This window comes from Eublepharis macularius, chromosome 7 (genome assembly GCF_028583425.1).
Source record: "Eublepharis macularius isolate TG4126 chromosome 7, MPM_Emac_v1.0, whole genome shotgun sequence".
In the NCBI taxonomy this organism is placed as follows: domain Eukaryota; kingdom Metazoa; phylum Chordata; class Lepidosauria; order Squamata; family Eublepharidae; genus Eublepharis; species Eublepharis macularius.
This window is the reverse complement of record NC_072796.1, coordinates 112,495,197-112,522,423: the sequence shown is the minus strand read 5'-3', so window position 1 is coordinate 112,522,423 and position 27,227 is coordinate 112,495,197. Positions and strand designations below refer to the sequence as shown.

Sequence of the window (27,227 nt, the reverse complement as noted above, 5' to 3'; positions counted from 1 at the left end):
GCGCAGGAGGCGGAGTCTTTGGCTGCCCGCGGCCCGGGAGGGAGGCCGGACGGATCGGCTTTCGCGGTTCTTCGGGGCAAGGTCGGCTCCGCACCTGGGCGGCGACTCCCTCGAGGGAAGGCGGGGATGGGGGCTGTGCTGTCTTGGGGGGAGGGGGGGGAGCTCCGCTTATGGGGCGCAGGAGGAAATTAGGAGGCGTGCCCTCTTTAGAAAATGGTGCCTGCTCTTTTCTCCAGCAGGCAAGAATCCACCCGGTGAAGCTTCTGCTCCCTTCTAAACATCGCTGCAATAGAGAATCTGCAGAGATTCTGCTCCTGGCACGCAAGGGGGGGGGGGGGAGATGTGGCAACCGAAAGTTGAGCCTTCCCCCGCTAGTGTTGCCAACTCTGGATTATGAAATGCCCTGAGATTTGAGTGGTTTTCCTGGGAAAGCAGGGTTTGGGGAGGGGAGAGACTTCAACGGGGTATAATGCCATAGAGTCCACCCTGCAAAGCTCCCATTTCTCCAGGGGAACTGATCTCTGGCTCCTGGACAGCAGCTGTAATACCAGATCACCAGGCCTCGCCGGGAGGTTGGCAAGCCTGACAGCCCTTTCTGCTGATAATAGTAAAATGAACCAAGATGTAAACTTGGTAGCCCCTCTTGCGAGGGATCTGAGATATCTTAGCCAGGTCTTTGTTCTTGTGTTTTGCCGAATCTCGATTTTGTATCTGAAATTACATTGCAAAAGGAGGGAAGGTGGGAGGCAGCTGGTGTGCTGTGCGCCAGTGTCTCCGTGCCTCCTCCTCCTCCTCTTTCTTCAGGGCACACCCCTTCCCCCCCCAGTTCTGATGCCATTTGAATTAGATAAAATGCTGGCTATTTTAAGCCTCCCCAGTTGATCAGATTAGTTTGGGGGCAAGCAGCAAGTGCCTGGCATTTATGAGGAACCTGATAGAGGGTGTACCAAGCTGCTCTAAAAGAAGCAACGATCACTGGGATTATTCCTAGCACTTTAGCATTTGCACAGTGGTAATTTCTTCTCCAAGGAGCTTTACTGCCCAGTTAGTTGAATTTTCTCCTAAAGTGTGTATGTATGTGTTATGTACCATCCAGTCACTTCCAACGTATGGTGACCCTGTGGATAAATGGAGTTGGATATTTTCCTCTCCCTAGGCAACAATTCAGACTCCATTTGCATTCTTTTTGTCTCTGTTGCTTGAACCCCATAATGTATATCTATTAAATATATTGCGTTTAGAAGCAGAAATTCTGAGTAAAGTTAGACACTTTGTTCATCTTGTCATCTGTAAAGAGACATATTAATGAAGTCACTTGCTCTTGGTGCCATTCAGGAATAGAACTACTCCAGGAAAAGGGGGGGGGATCACCTATGGGCACATAACTCCTTAATTGTGCTTTGGTAGAGTTTGTTTATTTGTTTGTTTTAATTGAGAAAGCAAACTTTAGCTTGCCTTATGTTAATTTAGTTTCTGACTTGTTTTAATCAATCCCAGTCAATCTGTTAAATTTATAAGCAACCATCAGTATCAGATGGGGGAAAAACCCATGGCCAGCAACTCCCATCTCTACAAAGATCTCCCCCCCCTCCAAATACCCCTCAGCTACGCCAGCAATATAAGCTAAAGAAGTAACAAGATTGAAATCTGACCAGTCAAATAGAAGAGCTGTAACAGAGAGCTGTATCTGTTTTAATTTAAAATCTATGCGGTAAAGTTTAAAAAATTAAAGTTAGCACTGATTGTATCTCTTTATCCTGCTCTTCCTCCAAGGAGCTCAGAGCAGCATACACAGTTTTCCCATCCTTCCATTTATCCTCACAACAACTCTGTAAGGTAGGTTAGGCTAAGAGAGATACTGGCCCAAGTGTAATGGCCATTTCTATCAGAAGTGTTTATAAAATGCCCTTTCCCTAGAGAAGGTACCATAGTAGACCAACCCCCCTCTTTGTGTTTCTCTGTTTTAAGTTCATGTCTCTTACATCTGCCAAAACATTAATGAAATATAGTGATGGAAAGTGCCATCAAGTCTCAGGCAACTTAGGGCGGCCCCCGTAGGGTGTTCAAGGCAAGAGACGATCAGAGGTGGTTTGCCGTTGCCTGCCTTTGCTTAACAGCCCTGGTCTTCCTTGGAGGTCTCCTTCCAAGTACTAAGCTTAGCTGCTTAGCTTCTGAGATGGGGCTAGCCTGGGCCAGCAAGGTCTCATGAAATATAAAGTGATGCTAAACTAAAAACATGGACTGTTTGTTGTCTTTCCGAGGGTATCTGTAATCATGAGATTAAAGACAACTTGGAGGTAGTTCTTTGTGCTCGTGTGTCATTCTGCTACAACCCTTTACCATTTGGTATTAAAGGAACAGGATTTCAGCCTTCAGTAGCACATTTCAAACTCCCCTACTGTCAGAGGACTATTTCTATATCAGTCTGTCTGCTGGGGGACCCCTGCAGTTGGCAGAGGTTTCTTGGACATGTTCTCGCTTTGTTCAGGGAGCTGCCTGGGCCTGTTAGACCTCACATCAACTGAAGGGGCACCTTTGAATATTCCCAGAACTTTCCTACAGTTTGATTTATTTATTTACATTATTTACTCCACTTTTTTCATGGAGACTCGAGGCATATTAGCCAGTGTAGGTCAGTACAATCAATGGCTAGGACATGCAATAAACAATACAATAGGATTTGGACTGCAGAAATTTGAAAGCAAGAAGAAATCTGATACAGAGGTGAAACAAAGAATAGGCAATTAAACATGACACATTAAATGATGCAGAAATAACTTGGTAGGAGCATACGTACAGCAACAGACAATACGCAGTAGTATAGTCTACAGTTCCTGTTCGTTTATCAAATCATTTCTCTGAAACCGTTTCCTTACAGCACAGCTTATGTAACCTGTGTAAAAAAGCCCTCCTGAATAGTTTGCAGAAAACGAGCTTTCCTGACCTCTTCAGGCAGGCCATTCTGTAAGGTGGGGGCCATCACAGAGAATGCATGTGTACGGGCAGCAGTTGATTGTGCCAATTGGAGAGAACATAGGGAGACAGGTGGCCCTGCAGATAGGAGGAACCAAGGCCATGAAGGGCTGTGTATGTAATAGCCGAAACCTTGAACTGAGCCTGATAACTGATGGGCAGCCAATGGAGTTACACATTTCAAGGGTAAGCTTGGTTAAAGCAGCAGGAAGTGTTTTAGGCATCTTATCTGCTGCAACCGATAGCCTCTCTGAGGTCCTAATAAGCGTTTGAGGTACCTTAGTGATTCCCGGAACCCATTTTGCTTCTCTGGAAGCTGCTAAAGGTAAGGGGTTGCCAGCCTTAGGTGGACTATGGATCCAGACTGCTCTGGCTGTGCCAAAGAGATCTCTTAAAATGTTGTATATACATAGGCACCTACGTCAGCATTTGTGGGAATGCAATCAAGATTAAATCTCATTTTGCTATATTTTTGTAAGTGATCAGGTATTGAAGATCATTAGTAAGAACATGTCAGATCAATGATGTATTGTGCGAGGCTGTGGCTCAGGGGTAGACGATCCGGTCCCTGGCATCTCAGGGAGGCAGCTGTTGAGAGAGGCTTTCCATCTGAGACCCTTGAGGAGCTGCTGCTGGTCGGAAGAGACAGTACTGTGCCATGTGGACTAATATTTTGGCTTGAGCAGAAAGGCAGCTTCTCATGGCCTGTGCTGCTACATTTCCGAGACGGCCTCTATTACGCCACGATTGAAATCTCTGGTATTAGTGCTGCTTGGAACTGTGCCTGAAGAAGTGTAAGAGGCTGTGTGGGTCTTGCAAAGGTCAGGCACCTTAGTCAGAGAATCCTGAAGGCTTCTTTTGATGAGACTTTGGTTCTGTTGTAGGTTTCTGCAGGAGGTTACGGTGTGCCATTGGAACAAGTTTAACAATCCCATGACTGTAGCTGTTCACCTACTGGCAGCAGGACTGGACATTTTCTTAATGTGAGTATTTGTGATGCCACGGTCACAAGGTCAGACTAGGATCTGGGAGACCCAGGTTCGAATCCTCACTCTGCGATGGAAGTTTGCTGGGTGACCTTGGGCCAGTTGCACACTCTTAACCTAGCCTTACCTCACAAGGTGGAATGAAGGGGGGAGAATGCTGTTAAGCTACTTTGGATCCCTGTTAGGGGGCAGGGTGGAGTATAAGTATATACATTTGCTTTACTTAAATGCAAGTTTAAAAGTGATTACTAAAGCCTGGTTTGCAGCAATGTCAATTCTGAGCTCTGTAGAGGGAAAAGTACATCTCTTTAGGTTGGGGTCTTGTGAACACCTGGGAATTAGGGGCAGTTAGTTTGCAAAGGAGTGATGAAACCCCCTGCTCTGATGCTTAAAATGTTGGCTGAGAGGTAGGCCAGGAAGCAAGGTTTGTTTTGGAACCCCCAGCCCAGAAGACTTCTCTCAAGCTGGAAATGTAAGCATTTTGCTCCTTGGCTTTAACTTAATGTCCTTTCATATTGAGCTGCTTGTACTCTAGAGGGCGCAAGTGATCTAGAAAAAGTCTCCATCCTGCCGGTTGCTTTGAGCTGCTTCAGTCTATAACTTGTGATTTTAAATTTTAATGCCCTCAAATCTCATGGCTCCCTGCTGAGATCAGGCATACAATAGACAGTCTAGGCATATTCTTGCAGGCTTTCTATTGCTTAACTGGTTTGTGTGTATAGAGCCACTCATTTTTAAATGGTGTAGAGAATCATAGTTAAGGAGAAACACATGAAGTTCACAGCAGAGACCCATTAGGCTGCTTCAAACCCATTGATTCAGTGGGATTGTGAAGTAGCAGAAGTGTGTGCAGGACTGCAACTTTTTTAAACTGTAAGAGAATAGTAAACTCACAGGTGAGGATAGTAAACTCACAGGTGAGGTCTTCAGTTTATCTTGTTCCTGAATATGTTTGCAGTTGCGGAGGGGGTGCAATAAATGATGATAGTCTTTAAATAGTGGCTTGGACACTAAGAATCACGAACAAGGAGGAGGTCTTGCAAAATGTCTCTGTTGCTTTCCCCTTGAACCACCTGCCTAGAAAGCCGCCCCTGAGAAGCAGGGGATCTCTGGAGGAGCGTGGGGTGTGGTAGCAGTCAGAGCAGTAGTCGTTGGAGATTCCTGTCTTGTGCAAACCCATCAAAAATTTACATGATGGGGGGGGGCTTCTCCTGATCCCCCCTTGTTTGCCAGTGCACTTTGTGCCGCATCCTTGCACATTGCTGAAGGCCCCGTGATGCTCAGGAGCATCTTGGGGCGGGGGGGGGGGACTGCACTGGGCTTCAATCACTAGGAAGGCCAAGGCAGCAAGAATCACTTCAGTGCATTTGGCTCCCTTCTCAGGATCCAGGCAGCTATCCTTAAAACCATTTAAAATGAAATGCCAGTCTTCCAGCTCCGAACACTTCCTTATTTAATTCCATGCCACATTTCTCTCAGTATGGTATCAAAGGTCCCGCTGACAAATATAAATTAGCATTTTTTAAAAAAAAAACAATAACATTCATTGTTAAAAATTTTAGGACCCTGTTGTTACACAACCTGAAGAGCAGCTTTATGAATTGGGGGTTCTACTCAAACCTGGATCTGATTTTGTGCCATTTCTAGTATGCTCCTTCTTGACTAATATGAGGACTGCAATTTGGAGCCTTCTTGCACCCTTTCTGTATTTATTTGTTTGTTTTGCAAAATTCATATCCCGCTTTTCTGCTCTTATAAGAGCTACCAAGGTGGCTGAAAAAAATTAAAACACACAATAAAATCACATTTTAAAACCATCCAAGAAAACAATCATTAAAACAATTAAAATCAGAGCTAGAAATAACAGAACAAAACAATTATTAAAAACATTGGGGTGGGAGGAGGAATCACTGAGGGAATGCCAAACAAAACAAAAAATTCTACAGTCGCTGGTGGAAGACGGTAACTGAAGGGGATGGATGAATCTCCCAGGAGAGAGTTCCAGAGTTTTGGTGCCACTACTGAGAAGGCCCTTTCCCAGGTTTCCACCCACTTAATATCAGTAGGGGGCACCCAAAGCAGGGCCTCCAAAGATGGCTAGAGTGACTGGGTAGGTTCATAAGGGCTTTCCCTTTAATGTATTTTGCCTACTGACTCCTTCTTGGCCATCTTCTTTTATGTTTGTATCTCACAAGAAGCTTCTTGCAGTGTTGGCAAATAATCAGATCTGAAGCAAGTGGGACAACAAATTCCCAGTAGTGAATTGCAGTTGAGAATTGAGGGGGATGATGTTGGGGACTCTCACAGGCTGGCCGTTGTGCCTCCATAGTCCACAAGAAGGATCAACAGGGAGCTATATGGAAATGGCTACCAGGGTGTGAAGGTGGTTGGATAGACAGCACAGTGAGATCACCTACATAATTAGCCATTTGCCCAATTATAATTAATAGGAAAGTGGATGTTTACCTCGTACAAATGAAAAGTGTACCGCAGAGAAGGTGCCAGAAATTTATAGCACCTAGAAATTTATAGAAAGGATGATCTCTTCAGCAGTGGCTAGTTGCCTCTGCTTGCCTGCTGAAGTTCAGTGTAAATAAAGGAGCCGATAGATGAGAGAGGAAATCCCATTAAGGGCGACTTTATTTATAGTGCCTAGAAGAACATCTGATTTGCATAACTTTGTGGCAGCAGCCTAGTGCATATGCATCCCTCTTTGGAAGTTGAAGAAAAATATCTTCCTAATTTATGTGCAATGCATGCATAGGCTGAAACAGAGCCCCAAGGACTAGGGGTGATCTGTTCTTAGGAAGCATTTATCAGCAGTCTGACATTCATAGTAATGCCCTGAATCAACTATCAAAATGAGAGCTACATATCCTTGTGCTAACAGAACGGGGACAAAAGAAATGTTCCCTGCTTAGAAAAGAAGTACGCTCCTTCCCTGCAGGTGTTCTCCCTGAACAGAAAGCAACATGCTCCAGAATTCTGCACGGCGTCGTGCTCGTTGTGAGCACAGCATGTGAATCTTCTAGGACTTTCTCCTTTGAGCTGGACCAGAGGAAGTCAGCCTTTGATCGGATTCAGAGGAGGAACTGTGGGTGATATGCCCATGTGGACACTGTCCCCATGTTCCACAGCCAATACAGGCCAGGGCAATGAAGCTAACCTCTGTGTCCTCCCTGTTCTAGCCCTTTAATGGGCTTTTTTCTTTCCCAGCTGAGCTGCAGTGGATCACAGCATGACTCAGCTGGGAAGGGAGCTGCTGGGCCCAGTTCTCATCACATCAGCATGTTTGAATGGGGGTAGAGCACGTGGCTGCCATTGTTGCCCGTTTCCATGTGGCTTGTTCTTGCTATCCCAGCAGGGATGCATTTTTCTACCCCACACCCCCTTGGAAGCAGCCTTAGAGAATAATATGAAGCATCACATGTGGTACCATACAATTTGGATCTCAGTTTCAGGTGATCATTGGTTTGTTTCTTATTCAGAAAGACGATAGCTTGAGGAGTTGATGCTGCCTTATCTTTCTTAGCTTCACGGTTCATTTTCCTTTCGTTGTCACCTGCAGGCTTGGTACCTCTTCCAGCTAAAGAACAGCCATGTCCTACATTTTTGTCAATGATTCCTCGCAGACAAATGTGCCTCTGCTACAGGCTTGCATCGATGGCGATTTTAACTACTCAAAGAGGCTGCTAGAGAGCGGCTTTGACCCGAACATCCGTGACAGTCGGGGTCGAACAGGTCTCCACCTGGCTGCAGCTAGAGGCAACGTTGACATCTGTCAATTGCTCCACAAATTTGGTGCCGATCTTCTGGCTACTGATTACCAAGGTAACACAGCCCTTCATCTCTGTGGGCATGTGGATACCATTCAGTTCCTAGTCTCCAATGGACTCAAAATAGATATATGGTAAGTGTGCTCCTGTTGTGGTTTTTAGTTTATTGCTTTTTAAGTTTGAATGGTAATTTGTTGCCTGACTGTAGTAGGAAAAATGAGAAAAGCTGCAGAAGCTTGCTTGAGAGTTCTTTGAGACATTCCCATTTATTCTGCAAGAGCATTTAAAAATCAGACAACCGCCAAAATGCTGTGAAATTCTGGCCTGCTACTTAGCTAGCTGATAAGCAGCGCAGAAATCTTCAGGAGTTTCTGTTTTTGGGAGCTTTAGCTGCATTGTCTTTACCGCACTAAAGAAGCTGAAAACAGCCTTGATGGCTTTTTCGCATCATCAACATAAAATGTGGCACTCTAAGAACACAAGTAGAGCCTGCTGGATCAGACCAGCGGTCCATCTAGCCCAGCATCCTTTCTCACCCAGTGGCCAACCAGTTTCCATAGAGGGCAAACGGGGCATAAAAGCTAAGGCCGTCTCCACTGATGCTGCCTCTCAGCTCCAGTATTCAGAAGTTTGCTGCCTCTGTAGAGGGAAGCTCCCTTCAGTCACCATGGCCAGTAGCTATAGATAGTCCTCTCCTCTGTTAATCTAACCCCTTTTAAAGCTCCCTATGCCTGTGGCCACAACCACCCCCGTTGGCAGTCAGTTCCACAGCTAGTTATGCATTGAATCATCCCATACCTCCTGTAGGTCATGTGGTCAGTTTCTAGCAATCGCTGCCACGGGTGTAAAGCACCAAGTGAATGTCCATACCAAGAGCTGTGGTGACCCAATAGAAAAGCCATCAAGTGGTGAAAGTTTCCAGTTTCTTCTGCGTGGTAATGGATTGCAGCCCAAGGACGTGTTCCCTCGTGGTCGTGCTTTTTCCTCAAGTGGAACAGATCCATTAGTGGAACACATCCTGGTATGTAAAATCTCTGGGCTTGTGGATGGGACTGCTCTTCCGGTTCTAACGCCAGCCTCAGATTTGGAGTTTGAATGAAGGCAGTGGCTCAAAATGAGTGACCTCTCTTAACAAGGACTGTGTGATGCAGCTGTATCTTAGTCACTCCGATGTAAAGGGAAAAAAGCCTGCTCGTTCTTTTCCATTTCTGGGGATAAAAATACCCTTTCCCAGTGATTACTGTACCTGCTCCTCTACCTCATGACTCAATGTTTCTCTGAAATACTGTGTATTCATTCTTCCAGGCCTGTAGCATCTGTCATCTGCTGGTGCCCGGACAAAAGCACTTAGTGCACCGAATAAATGGCTGTTTGACAAACACAATTAACTATCGTACCGGAATGGGTTCTTGTTTGAACTATGTGCTCAAATATCCTAACCTTTTAAAGCTTGCAATAGGCCTTAAATGATTGGGGCCTTCGCTTTGTTTTTCTTGTGTGTGTGTGTATGTGTGTTTTTAAGAGTTGGCCTGTGGTTCATGACTAAAAGGATAAAGCACTAATGTGATCAAATGCACGAAATAAATGAATATACTTGCAGCTTACCGTCATGGCAAACTACCTTTCTGGACAGTGTTCATTATTGTTATTGCCTGGTCCCTGCCTTTGGTGTCCAGTGCCAGTATCAAAGAGCAGAATTTATTTCAATAAAAAGGAAAAGGAAATAGAAGCTACTTTGTATGTATTTTCACAAATTCCAGTTAGTTACGTGGTAAATCTGCATTAAGAGGCCACTTGGGGACTGACTTCAATCCTGCATCGCTCATTTGGAGGCCTCCAAAAATTGCTTCTGTGTGGTGTTTGTGATGCTTGCAAGCTGGTTGTCATGTGAGCCGGCAAAAACCATTGGAGGCTCTTTTTGCTGGCTCTGCACTGTCCAGGCAGCTGCCGGGCCTGGATACTGCTGAGAGGTCCTGCACCATTAAGTTGAGCCACATGGAAAGGAATATCCAGCCTTTACGGCCCTCCCCTGACATAGGAAGCGGCCCTAACAATCATTGATCCAAAGGGCCTCGCTTGGAGAGACCATCCTGCGGCCTCAGAAGGTTCAGTAGTGTGCTGATTCAGAAATCATAAGAACACCCTGCAGGATCAGAGCACAGCCGCCCATCTAGTCCAGCGTTCTGGTTTGTACAGTGGCCAAGCAGCTGCTTGGGAGCACCAACAAACACAGCACGGAGGCCAAGGCCATACCCTAATGTTGCCTTCTAGCACTGGTATTCAGAGGCTTTACTGCCACTAAATACAGAGGTCCTCTTTGGGCATGGTGGCTAGTAGCCATTGATGGATCTTTTCTCCAAGAATCTTATCTAGTCCCCTTTTGAAGCCATCTGTGCTCATACCAATCACTACAGGCACCGGTAACAAATTCCACAACTTAATTACTCATCAAGTAAAATATTTGCTTTTGTCCATCCCATATTAGTTGCCCATCCACTTCACTGGGTGCCCCTGATACCGAGCATTATGGTAGAAGGAAAAAAAGTTCTCTGTCTCCGCTGCACGTGTAACTTTATAAACATGAATTTAAAGCCCTGTTAACCTAGGAACTTTATTTTAAGTAAAATCTATAGGGCTGGGTCCAAGTGAGCCTTCCGAAGAGATGGCGTCTGTATCTTCTGCAGATCTTCCAACTCGACCTCCTGAGATGGGAGTGGCCCATTCTGTAAGCAGAGCTCCCTGGGTCTCTTGATCCACCCACCCGGGAAACTAGCCTGCCTGCTAAACTTTTCCCCAACCGTTGACATCTGTCCTCAGTTCAAATACTTTCATGAGCTCGTATTCATATTCATGTATGAATACGCATCTATGGCCAAATTAACTTCTTATGTATATAACAGACCAATCTTAGAATTAAAAAAATGGACTTTTTTGACTATGTAGTTGAAAATTAAGAAAAACTAAGAATAGCTATTAGTAAAGTAGATCAACCGTAAAATTAGCATTTTAAAATTTTGAATATAAAATGTTGAGTGTATGTAAATAAGGGGATGGAGAAGAGAAATAGTTTGTAGTATAATATGCTGTTATATATTCTGTTTCTATTGCTTATACTATTTTATGCATTGTTTACTGTCTTTACTGTTTACTGGGTTTTTTCCCTTTCAATTAAAATTTAAAACTTAATAAACAAACAAACACTTCCATGAGCTCTCGTTCAACTCTCTCTTGGCTCCAAAATAGTAATCACCAAGGTGCGACTCCTCTGGTGTTGGCAAAGCGAAGAGGTGTGAATAAGGACGTGATCCGCTTGCTGGAGTCTTTGGAGGAGCAAGAAGTGAAAGGATTCAACCGAGGAACCCACTCAAAGCTAGAAACCATGCAGACGGCCGAAAGTGAGAGGTATTGCCAAATGAATGTGTCTCTGTGTTGGTGCTAGTTACTGGTTTAGCATACCTGAGCAAATTGTCCCGTCTGGAGTTTGTTCTGCATATTGGAGAAGGAGCAGGGCAAGGTGGTTTCTGTAACACTTGTACTTGCTAGGTGTGTTTGGGCTTTAGTCTTTCAAGCTGAATTTTAGACAGCCTGTGTGTGTCCTCTGTAGGTAGCTAGCCACAATCGCATAGACCTAGCTATCCTCAGAGAGAGTAAACTGGTGTCCGGGCTGTAGTTCCTCAGACTGCATGTGGGGGTTCGTGTGACTGAATGCATCTCCCCTGCAGAGAAACAGCTTCCTGCACATACAAAACAAGGCCTTGTGGAGACGGGATTCTGACGTAGCATTTCCCTTGCTTGTTTCTATAGGCAGGAACCTCTTTTTTCCCCCTATGGAGCAGTATTCAGTCTCTCACCTGCAGTCTGGCATTGTTACCAGAACTGCTCTTTATTATAATGGGGAATTAGCTGTAGCAGTCTGTAACTTAAAATTAGCGCGGATCTTAACCTATGTCTACGGAGGTCCCGATCCCAGACACTCTAGTGAAAAAGAGGCAGACTACAAATAGGTTCAAACACGTGTATTTAGTGTGGCGTAAGCCTAAACTTGCACAAGCATACAAAGAACATACAAGACCTAAGAAACACAGAGTAGGAAATACAGAGACGTTCGCATTAGCGGGTTCCCAACGATGATAGGGGGAATACTCACTTATCCTGAAGCGAAGCAGAGACACAGCAGCGAGGTGGCCCAATGCCAGCACTGGGACCACAGACGGACAGCAAGGAAGTCTGGATAGGAATGGCCTAAGCCCCGAGTGGTCTGAGAGACCAGCTTAAATACCCCAAAACGTACCCTGGGGCTGGTGCTGTACTTGGTGGTTCTCACAGTTTAAAACAAAGGTTCTAATGGGCTACTGAATGGCTTAGATGGGCCACTTTAGTAATCAGATTGTGATAAGTGACACCTCAGGAAGAGGGGACAAAAGAGGGAGGGGGAAATCCAAGTGGGCTGAAAGGATGTTCCAGCGGACAGGGCTTGTTCTGATGTCATCAGCTCTGGAATGCGGAGGTTTCTTTGAGATGCATTCTCTAAGTGCTTGGGATGGTCGGCACTTAGTTCTTCTCCGGGGCGGCTCCTAAGATATGCAGAGCGGGGCGAGGTGCTCTCGCTGCGGACGTGGTGTGCCCGCTTCGCCGAAATGGCTTCCCAAAGCAGTCTTTTCCTCTGGGTCTTCTGGCTGCCTGAGAACATGGATGCCGGCTGGGCATAGCTGAGGCTGGTTTGCAGGCTGCCCGGTAGCGAGGGCAAGCTCGGGGACCGGCCCGCGGGAGGCTCCAGGCGGGAACTGACCAGGGAGCGCCTAGCCAGGCTTGCTGGAGGTTTCCCCGGCAGGCGCCCGGCTGCTAGCAGCGGCTTGGGCTCATATGAGGCAGGCTTCCATGGAGGCAGGGGGAACAACACTTTAAAACACAGTCCAAGGCAGGGAACAGGCACGGTCCGTGGCAGATGGCAATGCAGGCACGGGGCACACTTGTAACACAGTCCAAACGCACACTAGGAAGTCCAGATACAAGTCAGGGCAGGGCTGCCCAGAAATAGAGTCCTTTGTGCAGTTATCCAAACATGGAGTCAGGGAACTACACAGTCTATTGCAGCAGCAAGGTAATTGACACGCAGGCAGGAAACTGACACGTGTATCCGAGCACATACGTGCAAAGCAATCTTTGTGCAGCAGTGAAACAGTAACGCAGGAAACTTTAACACAGTTCATGGCAGGCCTTAAAGCAGGGGAGGGGGGCCTACTTGGCAACAGCATAACTGTCCAAGCGCAGGTTTATCATCTCCATGAACTCTAGGCCATTGTGAATGGCTCTGGAATTGCATCTTTATGAGAGCCAGTTTGATGCTGTCTGTCTGTCTATCATAGGTGTAACAGTGAATGCAGTAATGTTTGGAAGAGAGGCATGCTCTCTTTGAGCATTTCTTCAACTCTGCATTGGATTTCTGCTGGTCTTAAATCATTGCAAATCTGCATGTATTGAAATGTCATTGAAATTGATTGTACTGACTCACACTGTGTAATCTGCTTGAGTCTCAATGAGAAAGGCGGATTATAAATAACACACATAAATAAATGCCTGTGTAAACACAAACACATTATGTTACCTCGGAGAGTCGCTGCCAGCTGGGATAGACAGTACTAGGTGGCCCGGCTGTCTGGAAGGCGTCTTTGCACAGTTATGTAATCTTTGTAAAGCTTGGAGCATTCCCTTGCCCCAGGGAAGTAGGCCTGGATAACTCTTTCCTAGCTGCTGCAGAGAATGCAAAAAACCTGCCTGCCTTGACTTTTCATGCATGAACAAAGCCAGTGTGTGGTTGCAGAGCAACAGCTTGGAAACAAGTAATCAGATCATTACTTTGAACCTTGCATAGGTGAGGGAGGGCACAGATCAGACTCTTTTCAGCACGTTCTTTTCTGAGCCAGAGATCTAAAAAACAGCAAAAATGTCGTTCTTTCAGCTTTCCCAAGTCTGTTCCTTGACCCTCCCATTACTAGTGGGGTGGAATAAATTTAAAATTACAGTTTACCCACAACTGCTATCTGTGTACAAGTGTCCGCGATGGCTTTGTTTGTACTTGGTTAGTGTCGCCAGGCTAAAGCATGCAGGTCTTTAAGAGGATTTTCTTTTCAGTATTTTTTAAGCATAAGTGAGGGCCTTTCCCCCAGTTCACATGGGCTTGTAACAGTGACATAAACAGCCACCACCCAATGACCTGTATGAGCTAGCTTGAAGCATGTTGTCGTTTTAAACAGAACTTCACATGACAGCAGTCTGTGCGTTTAACACACATTTGCATTTTGTTTGCTTTGCGGCCAGTGAGGGGTGATGGATACAGAAGGCTGCTCTTAGGGGCCCAGTTTCTTGCCTAACATTCTTGTCCCTGCAAAGATCTGCTTCTTTTCACCCTATCGAATTAATTGCTGCCCCCTCTGCCAGACGGAGTTTCCAAAGAAATGGACAAACCGGCCTCCTTTCTCAAGTTCACAGCTGGGGCCCAGAGCTGCTGCCTTGGGTCTCCAGTGCCTCTTATCCTTGACTCTGTTGCAGTGTGTGGATGCTTTCTGCTTGTGTACATAGTCATAGCTAGCAGCCAACCACTGTGTTGGTAGCAACGTTTCACAAAAATGCAGCCTGTTTTTCTTAGCAGCAAAAATAACATCTGGGATTTGAATCTCTTCCAAGTTCTTCCAAAATAGCCAGCATTCAAGCACTTGCTACCAATTCAGAACAGAAAGCTTAATTTGTTTGTAATGGAAAATGTGCAGGTGGTTTGAGGGGGGAGGGGGGGGGCTGATTCCAAAGAAACAGACCTAGTTTGTTTACAGTCACCAGGTGACCTTTTCCATTTAGATTATATTATACCTTTATTTAACCTCTGTGAGGGTTATAGATTAACTGGTTGATTCTTAATTGGTGAAAATTCCTCTTGTGTGCTGGGAGATACCGTTTAAAGGCTTCATAGCTGTGTTTGGGGTAAGATGAATGGATCCTTGGTAAAGCTTCCTGTTCTGCCATCACTAAATAGGAGATGGTTTAAAAACCAAACGTGCTATTTACATACATTATTCCTCTTGTTTCGGCAATATGATTCTGTGTCACAATGATTCTGTGTCACATTCTGCTGGACGATAGCCACAAGATGCGCTGTTGGAGTCCTTGCTGACATTCCAAGTTGCTTCTCTGAATTTTCTTTTAAGAGAGAGAGAGAGAGAGAGAGAGAGAGAGAGATCATTGTTCTTGCAATCGTTTAGAAAGACAGAAATGTGCTCTCAACTTCTAGTGTTCTGACTAGCATATGCAAAGTAGGGTCTTGCCAAATGCTCTCATTCAAACAACCGTGGCATAAAGATAGCAGAGGCATACCTCCCCGCTTCCCAAGTCTCTTCATGGCTACGGGAAGCTCATGTGTCTCCGGTCTGCTCCTCCTTCACTGCCTTTTGGAGAGGTTCTTCTCCTCTTGCAGCTCCTGTGGTAAGCGTGGTGTAATCACAGATCGGAGCTCACTGTGGGATTTTCTCAAAACCAGTTTAGTGGGTGAACAATATTTTTGCTCCTGAATATATGAAGCTGATTTATGGACTCTTTGTTTTTAGTCCTATCTGACTGGTGGCAGTTCTTCTCAGACAGAGAAAAGTCGTTCCCAGAGCCTGATACCAGAAATCCTTTGACAAGAGATGTCAGGAATTGAATGTCAAGCCTTCTGCATGAAAAGTGGTGCCACTGAGCTGTAACGAGCCGGTTGCCCGTGTCTAAAACCAAGCTTCAACTTGCCAGGAGAAAGATGGATCTCTCTCCGGGGAAGCCGAAAGCAATTAGTCTTTAGACCTGTCAAACAGATAAGTTCTTTGAACCAACTGTTTATCAGTACATTTATTTATATAGGGTTCAATATTGCTTTGCAACTCCTTATCAAACACACAGACACCAATCTAGAGTTTATTTCACTTTATTGAAAATATACCCTAGTTTTTTAATGAAGCAAGTAATCAAAATATAAATGGCTATTAATATGAATCCTGTAACAACAGAACAGAGAAAGGCAATAAGAAATAAGTTCACTAACATTTCTCAATAAATCCTAAGTTTAACATTGCTCAAAGTTTCTATGAAATACATAGGTAAAAATAGGTTCTCACCTAGATTCTCTCAAGAGATCTCTTCCATCAGTACCCTGCTTATTCTTTCTGTGTTTGCAATTATATACCTAATCATATGCAGATATTTAGGGTCTATTCACATGATAGCACAAACAAATATTGATTGGTTTGACACTTCACTGAATATTCATAATTTCATAGTACAGCCTTCCAATTAATTAAAAAATTATGTCATAGTCAGAACTGCAAAAGAAAACTATAAATCTCTGACAAGTGTCAAGAAAAGTTAAGTTGGGTGATCACCATTGGTTGAATCTCTGATAGAGGAACATCAATCTCAGTAGAGTCCACTATTTTAATTAATTGTGAAAGGATGAGAGCACACCTGCTGAATTACCTTACACATAGAAAAAATACACTGAAAGTTCATGCAAAGTTTAAAAGTTCATCTAGAGAGTATAGAAGCTAGGCCTAGTATTGTTCAGTATTGATTATTGGCATATGATTTTAATCTATATTGGCATAACAGAGCCACCCCCTCCAAACATTTTCAGAAGTGCCCCGTGGCACAGGCTGGACTCAAGCAAATAGTTCATCAGACAGCTCAGGACGGGCAGAACTGGCCAAGGCCATAATTTCTTGGGCAAGCCTGTTAGCAGACTCCCCTGTTGCTGAAGGAGGAGGAAGACATTATGGAACATTATGCACACACACTTCTGTTCTGGTTGTATCTGCTAAGGCACCTGTGCTGATTAACAAGCATTACATGAACAACAGCATTGTAATTGACTTTTCAACATGGTTTTATTTTTCCCCTGGAAAGAAGCCTGTGAAGTAGATTAGCTCGGACGTGGGGATTTCTCCAAGGCCACCTGCTGTGCTTCATGGCTGAGACTCTCTTCACATAGTAGCTGTGTTTATCATCTCTGCACTAGAATTCCCTGCACCAGACCCACCAAATGCAAAGGGCAACAGTTTGTGTTGTTGTGGTGTGTGTGTGTATGTTCGCAACTGTACAGTTTCTGGGCAGCTGTGGCCAATCGGACTCTGCAGTGCATTGCATTTTCTGTTTTAAAAAATGGTAGTTTGGGTGTTCTGGCTGAACAATAAACTCAAATGATGTGACATGTTTTGTCCCAGAGGACACCATTGGAACATTGTTTGCACTGCAGCAAATCTGATTTCCACAAAGTGTGTAGATCTCTGGAATAGCGGTGCAAGCCTGGAAGTTGGCTCCAGCCAGTTCTTTGCTGAGTCCTGACCATAGCTCCCCCATCCCACATGACTTTTGTCTATGCAGGTTCCATGATCCGCAGGGTAACCATTTTTTGTTCATTAAAGGGGACTCTCCTTTTTCACCAGCTTGAAAAGCTGGCTGGATCCAACTCTGGTCGTTGAGTCCATCCCCCCCCTTTTGTTTGTAGCAGAATTATTAGATTGCATCAGGACTGACTTGTATCAAACTGTGTTCCTTTTCTAGTGCAATGGAAAGCCATTCCCTTCTCAACCCGAACCTGCAGCAAGGTGAAGGAGTTCTCTCTAGCTTCCGAACGACATGGCAAGAGTTTGTGGAGGATCTTGGCTTCTGGCGAGTGCTGCTCCTCATCGTTGTGATAGCCCTGCTGTCCCTCGGGATTGCCTACTATGTTAGCGGGGTGCTGCCTTTTGTAGAGAACCAGCCCGAACTGGTGCATTAGATATGTTTGTCAACAAACAGCATCCTTACTGTTATTTTTAGCTTTTCATGTTTGTTTTCCTTCAGCACAAGCAGTGGCTGCCGTATGTATTGTTGGCATTTATATATACATTCCTGTTTGTAGTAGCCCTTTTGGAAGAAGGATGTGTTAATTTTGGCTAGACAGCACTAAATTCTGAGGCATTCCTAGGACACCTCTGACGTCTTGTCTTGGAAACAAAAGTAGTTAGTAGCAGTCTCTGCCAATATAATGATATAGAGGGCCACAGATACTCATATCTGGACACAGAACTAAGTCACCAAGTATTTATCTTTTCCTTAAATTTCTCTTGAAATGTCACCAGTCTTTGTTTTCAGTTCAAGAATACAGCATAATTTTATCCAGGTTTATTTGACAATATTAACAAATCTTGTAAACTGATCATGCTTTAAGGTTTGCCAAAAGAAACATCTGGTATCATTTGTCTTTTAAATGCAGGGTTGTTGTTGTTTTTTAGTAGGGGAAACTTTTCTGACAAATTGATGAAAAGCTGTCTAGCGATCTGGATTTTTTTTTTTTTGCAGTATTCTGTAACCTTTATTTGCGTCAGATGTTAACCTTTTAGGTGTTTAATATGCTCCGGGAAAGGAGTTTTTATCCTAATAAAGTTCCATTAGAAGATTAGAAAGCATAATGGTGAAAGGTTTTATGTGGCTCTAATCTTCACTTCTTTCAAACTGCACTTAAAAGCCACTGAATGGGTTGGATCCTATGGCTGGAAGAGAGCTCTGCCCCTGGCAGAATGGGTATGTGGGATCCAGCACAACGTCCTAACATTTTATATACGGCATCGTAGTGCACAGAGACTGAAATGAGACCTAGACTTACTGCTGGCAAGGTCTCTTATACACCGTCTATACGCCTAGCAGGCCTAGTGAAAGTCTCATAAAGCATATGGCGTATGTTAGGTAGCTTAGCTCACATGTGTTCAGTGTGCAGGAGGGTCAGTCAGACAAAGGCTTCCCCCAGCACAGAATTCTGTGTATTGTGTGGGCATGCAAGCCCCCACCCCACCCCCCACCCCAGTTGTGATGTCCTGGCAAGAGGAAGAATTGTGGCTTTTACAACTGCAACTTGGGTGAACCCAAACAGTTAGACATTTTTTAAAACAGCGAATATTGAATCAGATAAGTAGCAAGGATACCCTGTGCTAGTTTCGTGCTCTTTGTGTTTGTTTTTCTGATAATTGTCTTGAGAAGATGGGTTGGGAGGGGCTTTCTTTAGACTTCTAAAAGTTTTTAGCTCCCGTGTTTTTCAGCTAACGGCTATGAAAACAGGTAATTTGTTCCCCATACACTCTCTGAAAACGATCCAGCCAAAGTTAAGCATGTGCAGGTACCCAATGGTTTTGAAAATTTAGTGTTTTTCCATTGCAGTTTGTTGGCGGTAAAAGTGCTTAAGCTTTGGATCGTTTCCAGGTAATGACTGGATCCCACAGAGGATTTGCATAGGTGAGATTTCCCTCGCCCACTACAGATGTTGGACTCTTCTTCAGGGGGGGGGGGTTTCTCCTTTTCATCAAGAGCAGTTGGGGGGTGGGCATATTTTGGGCTGCAGTTGTACAGAAATAAGAGTATACATAGAAATGAGGGTACACCCTTCAAACATTATCATTTTAACTCAGTTTCAGAAAATTGGGAAGGACGTGATTATTGTTTTCATAAAATATTGTGAGTATTGTTACCATATTGGGAAGTTATTTTAATAAATATTAGAAAAAATACTCCAGAGTGAAAACGGTAATTGTGCACTTTTAAAACGATACATTTTGAACCAGGCAGCAGGAGCAGGGAGGAAGAAGCATGCCCCACCCCTCAGCTGGTCTGCAGCATTTCTGCCCATTAAACTTTAAAGCGACATTATTAGCTGTGGGACATCAATTGCCCATAGAAAATAATGGCCGAGTAAAGGGCAGAAGTGCCGTGTACCAGCCACAGCTCACTCACTCCTCCCTAGCCACTCCTGCTGCCCTCTCTTCCAATATTACTGGGAGTGGAAATGGTAGGGAAGCTTTCCACTATTGGACATTGCCTATCCAAACCCAGGAACTTTTATTTATTTTATTTAGTTGAGAGTATACAGCTGCATAATCCCAGATGGAATCCCTTCCATCCATTTCTGATGGATCTAAGCCGATATCAAGAATGCCCCCAAAGAGGGTTGCAAAGGACCTCAGAACATGTGAAATGTGTTACAGACACTTTTAAAAGTTAGGGAACGATCATCTAATTATGTTATGTATTCATAGGTAAGCAATGAAATGCCTTTTTAAAAAAAGCAAATGTGTATTTTGTGTCTTAATTTTGCATTACCTTCCATTTTGTGCTGTTGTTTATAACTTTGAATTGCATTCTAAACATAAATAGATGTATTCTAATAAATGTGTATCAACGAGCTGCATGTACATGGCTCTTTCGTGTGTGATTTTAGATCAGTAAAACTATACTGTCTGTGCCGTTCTAGTGCCTTGGAATCCTTTCCTTGCATTTCAGAAGGAAGTATGGTATCTCTTATACAGATGGTTATTTTGGACTTTTATGAGGGTTTCGTATTTGGGATTTATTACTTTAAAGTGTTCAGAAATTAATATAGCAGCTTTCATTTTGGATGAGTCTATAGCACTTCCTGAGCATCTGTATGTTCTGAATGCCATTCAGATGAGACTGATCTGGCCCGCGTTGTGGACAAAAGATATTTGACCCAAATATATCAGCCAAATCCTAGTGATCTTTTGATATCCAGCTTCAATACATCCATCGAGAGGTAATACTTGGGTTTTTCGGGTGGGTGCATGAGTTGCCCAGCCTTGTTTGCGAGAAACCTAACTATGAATGGGGAAGAACGGGCAGATATATATGGACTAATACAATTGGAGGAATAGTTTACTTGCCACAGATCAGTAGGTGGGCAATTTGTCTCTCTGTTTACTTGCAGAAGGTAAAAGTCCGTTTCCTGAGTCTCTTGGCCCTTTGGGTGGGATCCAGTTCTTCCAGGCATTGAACAAGCTTGAGGAAGCAGGGTCTTTCCCTTATTTGCCTCCTTTAGAGTACACTGAGACTTGAGAAAGATTACAACAACTCAAAAACAATGCAATAAAAATCGTATAATCAATACAGTATGTTAATTGGATTGCAAAATCAGAGAATCTTTCCCAGTCATCAGTTCAAGTGCATTGTGGAGCCATTCTCATACTCAGCCAATTTTGTGATAGGATTTTTACGTCTTCAAAACAAATGGAAAATCTTTGTCGTTTTTAGCTTACTGGTCTGTATAGTTGAGAATTACATAGTCTGCCATTCTGATGAACAGAGATTCTGATGAACGCAACTATTTCAACTTGGACATATTGTAAAGTAGCTGCCTTTCTTAAGTAAAGGAAACTTGCATTTCCTTAAGTCAATTAACATGGTTATTATACAGACATTGTCTAAACTTTCTAGAGTCTTTCTGTGCATGACATACTGAGAGGGAAGGGTGGACCTGGCCTTTTTTGCTGGCCTGGCACAGATTTTTGAGGGGAGGTGGTGAGAAACAGCAGCCTGACTGGAATCAGTTGCTGAGAATAGTCCTGTTGAGCCCTGATTCTGCTCTATGCCTGTGCAAAGGTGAAGTATTCCCCTCCATTCTTGCATGTCTCTAATTAAGGTCATAAAAGAGCATTTGTCACTATGGCAACTAAGATTTAAGCAACTCTGGAATATATATGTTATGCAAATAGTGGGTTTTAACACGTTCCATAGAAACAGGAAGGACAAAGAGATCATTGGTTTCAGGTTCTGCCCTTGTAAGTGCACTTGGGGTCTAAGGCTATTTTTGTTTCTCTGGAAAACCTGGCTCAGCTTTGTAATTTTTTTGTAAAAATGCCATTTTATGAGGTCATTGCTGCACTTCAGATTCTTGAGAAAGAACTCTGGTAGTCATGTTGTTCCTTGTACAAGAGTTTTCAGGGGAAATAGAAGACTTACTGCCTCTTACTTTACCCACACAGTAGCAAGCTTATACCACATGTGCTTACTGTAAAGAGGGGCTGAACAGGATGGAACTGGCACCTTTTGACACCTGTAAGCGAGGCACAGGCAATAGTTTGGGGAGTTGTGTGTTCCCACCACCTCCTTGCTTTTGTTTTGTTGTTTAAACAGACAAAGAGATCATCATATGTACATAATACTGTCTGGATAAAAGCACTCTACCTTCAAATTTAGGAAGCTCCTAGGAAGTTCACTAGCACAGCATTCAGGTACGCTGTCTCTAAATATGGAGGTTCTAATCTTCACTATTGTGACTCTTAGCAATTGATAGGCCTCTCCCACCTGCAATTGTTCAGTCCTTTTAAACATCCTTGAAGCTGGTGGCCGTCTGGGCTCAGAGTGACCAGCACCCAAACTCCATCTCTAAAGGCTATTAGCTCCTATGTGTTTGCTTACAAGGGGCTGGATCGTATGTTTTCTGCTGGCAGAAGTAATTTCTGTCAGAGGGAAAAAAAGATGAGAGATTTTTGCTGATTTAGGGGTGAGCAGACCCCTGAAGGCCTGTTTGCCTCAGACCATGTGATTGGAGGGGGGCTGGAAAGTTTGCTTCTACAAGTGCTGCCCTGCTTGCTCTGAACAGGATCCAAGCCCATATCTAAAGAGGCCATGTTACATCGTGCAAACCTTTGCAGGAATGGCACTGACTCCATTGCATGGAATGCCAGTTATCAACAGTAGGTTTGCTGCACTTAGCGGTATCTGGTTTTGTTAAGCACTTTTAAGTCCTGTAGATTTCAATAAAAGAGTTCGGCACATGCTTAATGGTCCCATTGAAATCCATTTGGCATAAATATGCCCACATTCAGCTGCACAGCATACTAAATGTTCTCTTAATATAATAACCACATTATTGGAGAGCCACAGGCTCAGCAGTTGGAACAAAGGTGTCTTAATGTTTCTCTCTTTTCTTGTTTTTGAGGAAAGGCAGGCAATCTTTACCTCAGTTTTAGTCCTCCAGAAAATGAACTCCAGCTCTGAGTCAGAGGCGCCAGTATCGCTCTTTTCTCTGGGAGGTATGGGGGTTTTTTACAGCCAAACTGCTAAGCGCCACCTTCACCGTTTTTGCTGTATGAAGTTTGTGTGACTGCACACACTGTCCCTGTATTTCTCTCTTTGACACAACTTCTTCACAGCTGAGATGCCTGCTGATTATCATTGTGAAATGTTTTCAGAACGCAAAAGGAGGAATGCAGATGGCCACCGATTACGACTTGGCAAAGCCTATGAGGCGGATGCCTCTGTGAGGAGAAAGCAATAAGAAAGGGAGAGGACTCTGAAAAAAGCACAGCTTGACTATACTTTTTCTCATTAGGGCCACTCGATCATTCCAATCTCATTCCTCAAAGAACTCCTAATCCTTTTCCCATTTATGGTGCTTGGTATGTCCCTGGAACGGGAGATGGGTCGCTGCGTTTTTTCACAGGAGGCCTGGTTTTTGAGTTAGGAGAAATTATAGTTGAACTTGGAATCAAAGCCTGGCGATTGTTTTTTTGAAATGTCTGTCCTCAAAAATTTTTAAGAGTTGCTAATACGTGCAAACTGATATTGAAGCTTATTATGATCACTAGCGTCCTCCTGGTGATATTCTTGAATATGTCTGCTCCCATCCCATATTGTGGGTGTTACATGTGGTGAAGAGTGCCCTCAAGTCATAGCTGATGTATGGCAACCCCTGGTGGGGTTTTCATGGCAAGAGACTAATAGGTGGCTTGCAGTTGCCTGCCTCTTCAGCCCTCATCTTCATAGCCGGCCATTTGTTCACCTTGTTCAGACTTTTTAAAATGGGATTTTGCCCCAAGTAAGTACACAAAAGGGCATAAACTGCCACCAAAGTGATAGCAGCACTAATCACTGTGGAATTATAAGGTGGGTGTTGGGAGTCTTCACAATTACGTCCTTCCTTCTCTTCTGTTAACAAGCCCTGCAAAGGTAAACAGTGGGTTGTGGGTAGCTATTGGGGTAGTTTAACAATCCCCAAGATGTCAATTGATTCTGTAATATCTTGTCATCTTGCTGACTTTTCCTGTACAATTTTAACTTAGGCAAGTTTTGGCAAGAAATTATGACTGTAGGCAGGGGTGGCACCAGGGTTTCTGGCGCCCGCGGCTGCCCCTATGTGCGCGTGCTCCCCGGATGTCACTGCGTGTGATGTCATCACGCAGCAAGCCAGGCCCATTGGCTGGCGGGTGGCTAGGACGGCGCATGGAGGCTCCCCACACTCCCAGTCGGGCGCGGCGGGTGGCTAGGGAGGTTCCGCACGCCGCCCCAGACGCCTGGCGTGCCTGGCCTGCAGCTGCTGCGCCTGGCTGGGAGCGTGTGTTGGTGGCGGCGGTGCAGGGCTGGCCAGTATGTTACGTAGTATGTTTAGGTGCCATGGTATAGTACAACAAGGCACTTGAATGATCCAGCAGGCCTGGATACAAAAGCTCCTCTGAGTTTAGTGTAAGCCACCTGCAATTCCATGATTGAAGAAAGGTGGTGTTTTGTATTGGGCTAGGCCAGACAAAGCCTCTACTGTATTAAATTTTATGCACTGTGTTGAGTTTCATGATATGTTAAGGTTCCTAATGCCTGCACTTCCATTGGTTACATTCATCTGCATATCCATTGATTACTTTCTAGGGGCAGCAGCCAATCGGTCCTCTCCAATAAAGACCAATCAGTGGCCTGCCTGTATAATACATTGTATATAGTTCATGCAAATGATGGCATTCTAAAGTACGTGTTCCTATTGGTTACCAGCTATTCTTGGGGTGGGGTTTACGTGTATATATTGAGGGCTTCTGCTCTGCAGTGGGTCTGCGTAGTGTCATCTAATGAGTAGAGTCTGCTGTTGTTTGTCTGTTCCGGTTTGCAATAAAGAGCATTGTTTTGGCTGAAATCACTCTGGGCTGAAATCATTCTGAGCTCCAGGCTCAGCACACAACAGGTGGAATAACAATGCAATTAAGAAATATTCTCAGGTCTGAGAGCCCTATTTACACAGAAAGCAACTTGGGCTGGGGTAGTGTAGGCCCCTGCTTTTGTCTTCTTGTCGACAAACAAAAATGGCTACCATGTTTTGCCATTAGGTCTATTACACACCAATCCATGGCTTGATTCGTGGTTGCAGGGACCTTGGACAGTGAATACATGGTCCAGGTCTGATCCATAGTAGTAAATAATATTGAATGTATAAGCAAGTCTCTGAAGTATTCATCTTTGAATTTGAAAGGAATCTTAAAATATCAATAAATATAATAAACTAGGAGCTACCCCTCATTCAAGTTCCCTTCTATATACATGATTTATACCTTTGGCTGAACTGTTATGATGAAGCAGAGAGTTCCCCTCTACAGTATTACTAAGCAGTACAATAATTATCAAACATAGTGAACCATTTAATCGAGTACAAATATAGTAAATGAATGAAGTCTAAACAATGTAATCACTATTAGTACCAATCAATCAATCATATAAGTAATAGAAAAAATAATACCAGAGTCCAGTATCTAAATAAATAATCTCTCAATAAGCATACACGGTATATCAACCACAAAATTTCCAAGTCACACAGTCACAATGTCCATAACAGGAAATTGCAAGTTGAATAGCGGCCGGATGTTCCCTCCACAGGAGACCAGGATGGAGTTGTCTGTAGTCCAGATGTGGGTCTCTTCATTCTGGAGGAAGCTGGCACTTTTCTAGCCCAACACACAGCTAGCAATAGAATGTTTCGCCACAAAGGCTTTCTCAGGGGCTATCACATAGTGAAACCAGACCAGACCAGACCAGATTTTCTGTAAAGCATGAAAATGTTTCACTATTTATGTGATAGTCTCTGACGTGACTGCATATCACAGACACAACATTTTTCAAAAAAACTACTTTGATTCATAGCAGATCGGTGAGATATAGGCTGATTCCACACGGCTTACCTGAAGCCGGGACGTTGCGCTACATTGCGAATCATGCCGGGAAAAACGCAAAATATCGTGTTTTCTCGCGTGAGTTTTGCGCAACGTCGCACAAGAAACATGAAACATGCGCGAGAAAACATAATATTTCGTGTTTTTCCTGGCATGATCCGCAACGTAGCGCAACGTCCCGGCTTCAGGTAAGCCATGTGGAATCGGCCATAGTCTGATCTATGTAGCAATACATCAAAAATAGTAGGAGTTCAGGAAGGTGAGGCAGTAGAAACTTTCTGAGAAACAGCACACATTTTACATATGAAAACAGAAACAAAGGACAGGAAATCAGTAACCGAGTTCTTGAGAAATTACTTAGTTCCCCAAAAGTCTAGGAATCATTTTGCTGAAGCTATTCTCTTTGTGTAACTCATATTCTGTGAGAGAGATCACTATGCCCCAGTTTATATATTCCTACACTTGCATTGTGTGGTTTACACAGTTACTACTCACTGTCCAGATGACATTTGTTGCAACCCATTGCTTTTAGACTTCACTTACTGCAATTTATTTATTATAAATAGCAGTGAAATATACCTGATATGGACTATTGTGCAGGGTGGCCAATAGGGGGAACTAGGAGGACAAAATTCCAGGTGGCTGATCACTCTGCAGAACCATACAGCTCGGTAAGTCATGTGGTTGGATATCATGCTCTTACTGCACAACAGCAATCATTCACAACTAGTTTGTTGTCCCATCTTTCCTCCAAGGAGCACAGGATTGTGACCATAGACCTCCCCTCACCATTTTTTCCTCACCACAATCCTGTATGGAAGGGCTGACTGAAAGAGAACGGGGCTGGCCTAAGGTCATCCTGTGAGTGGCTGTTTCCAAACTAGAGACTTCCATCCCAGCTAGTGAATGTGAGAGAGGGAGGGAGGTGACAGAAGGGTGTCTGTGAGCATTTGTGTCAGGAATTAAAATAGAGAATGTTTTTTGTGATTCCAAGAAATATGGAGATAGTGAAAATTAGAAGGGGCAGTGCAAGGGAATTACGAACGTAACTAGCAGCTGGCCAAAGAGTGCCTCTAGTCACTGCCCAGGTTTCAAAAGAGGAAGAAGGGAATCCTAAATGAAAAAGCCAAGTGGCAGATGAGTATGAATGAGGAGATTTACTATTTAACACGTTAAGATGAAGTAATATGTAGATTTGTGAGTGTGGTGTGGGCATGTGGAGATTCCTGCCCACTGGTGACATCACTCCTATATATGTGTGGACAGGCATTGTGGGAAAGCAGTGGTGTCACCCACGGTGTAGATTTACCCTAGTAACTCACTTTCTCAAGAAAATCAAGCCTGCAGCCCCTCAGAAATGGAGACTACTCCTCCCTATAGATTCTCCTTTGATCTTCCAAGGTATGCAGGAAAACCGCCTCCCATGCAACCTCATGTCTCATAAAAAACATTCTAGACTCTCCTATATTTGAAAATTCCATCCTCTTGACTGGCCCTGAAATACGAATTAGCCTGCACTCTGCAAAAAGTGCTTTACCTTATTTTGATTTTCACAACAAGAAATCTAAATGGATTCTCACTGGAAAAATTCATTGTGTGCTTCTCTTTTGCCTGATATTTTAGATGTTAAATCCAACTGGTTAAAGCCCAACCTAGGTCATGTCAACTGGGAAAAAGTACTTTTGGTCTGAGCTGCTGCTAGGATGATAGGGTTAATATGT

General features: G+C 44.0%; 1 protein-coding gene across 1 annotated transcript; it reads left to right on the top strand.

Annotated features, from left to right (window-relative positions):
• On the top strand, positions 1–19,976 carry ANKRD46 (ankyrin repeat domain 46). The gene is made up of 5 exons (XM_054985379.1): positions 1–81; positions 3,858–3,956; positions 7,528–7,869; positions 10,979–11,137; positions 17,315–19,976. The coding sequence occupies exons 3-5, from the start codon at positions 7,559–7,561 to the stop codon at positions 17,529–17,531; spliced, it is 687 nt and encodes a 228-aa protein (XP_054841354.1). The 5' UTR covers positions 1–81; positions 3,858–3,956; positions 7,528–7,558; the 3' UTR covers positions 17,532–19,976.
• Positions 19,977–27,227: the final 7,251 nt, after the last annotated feature.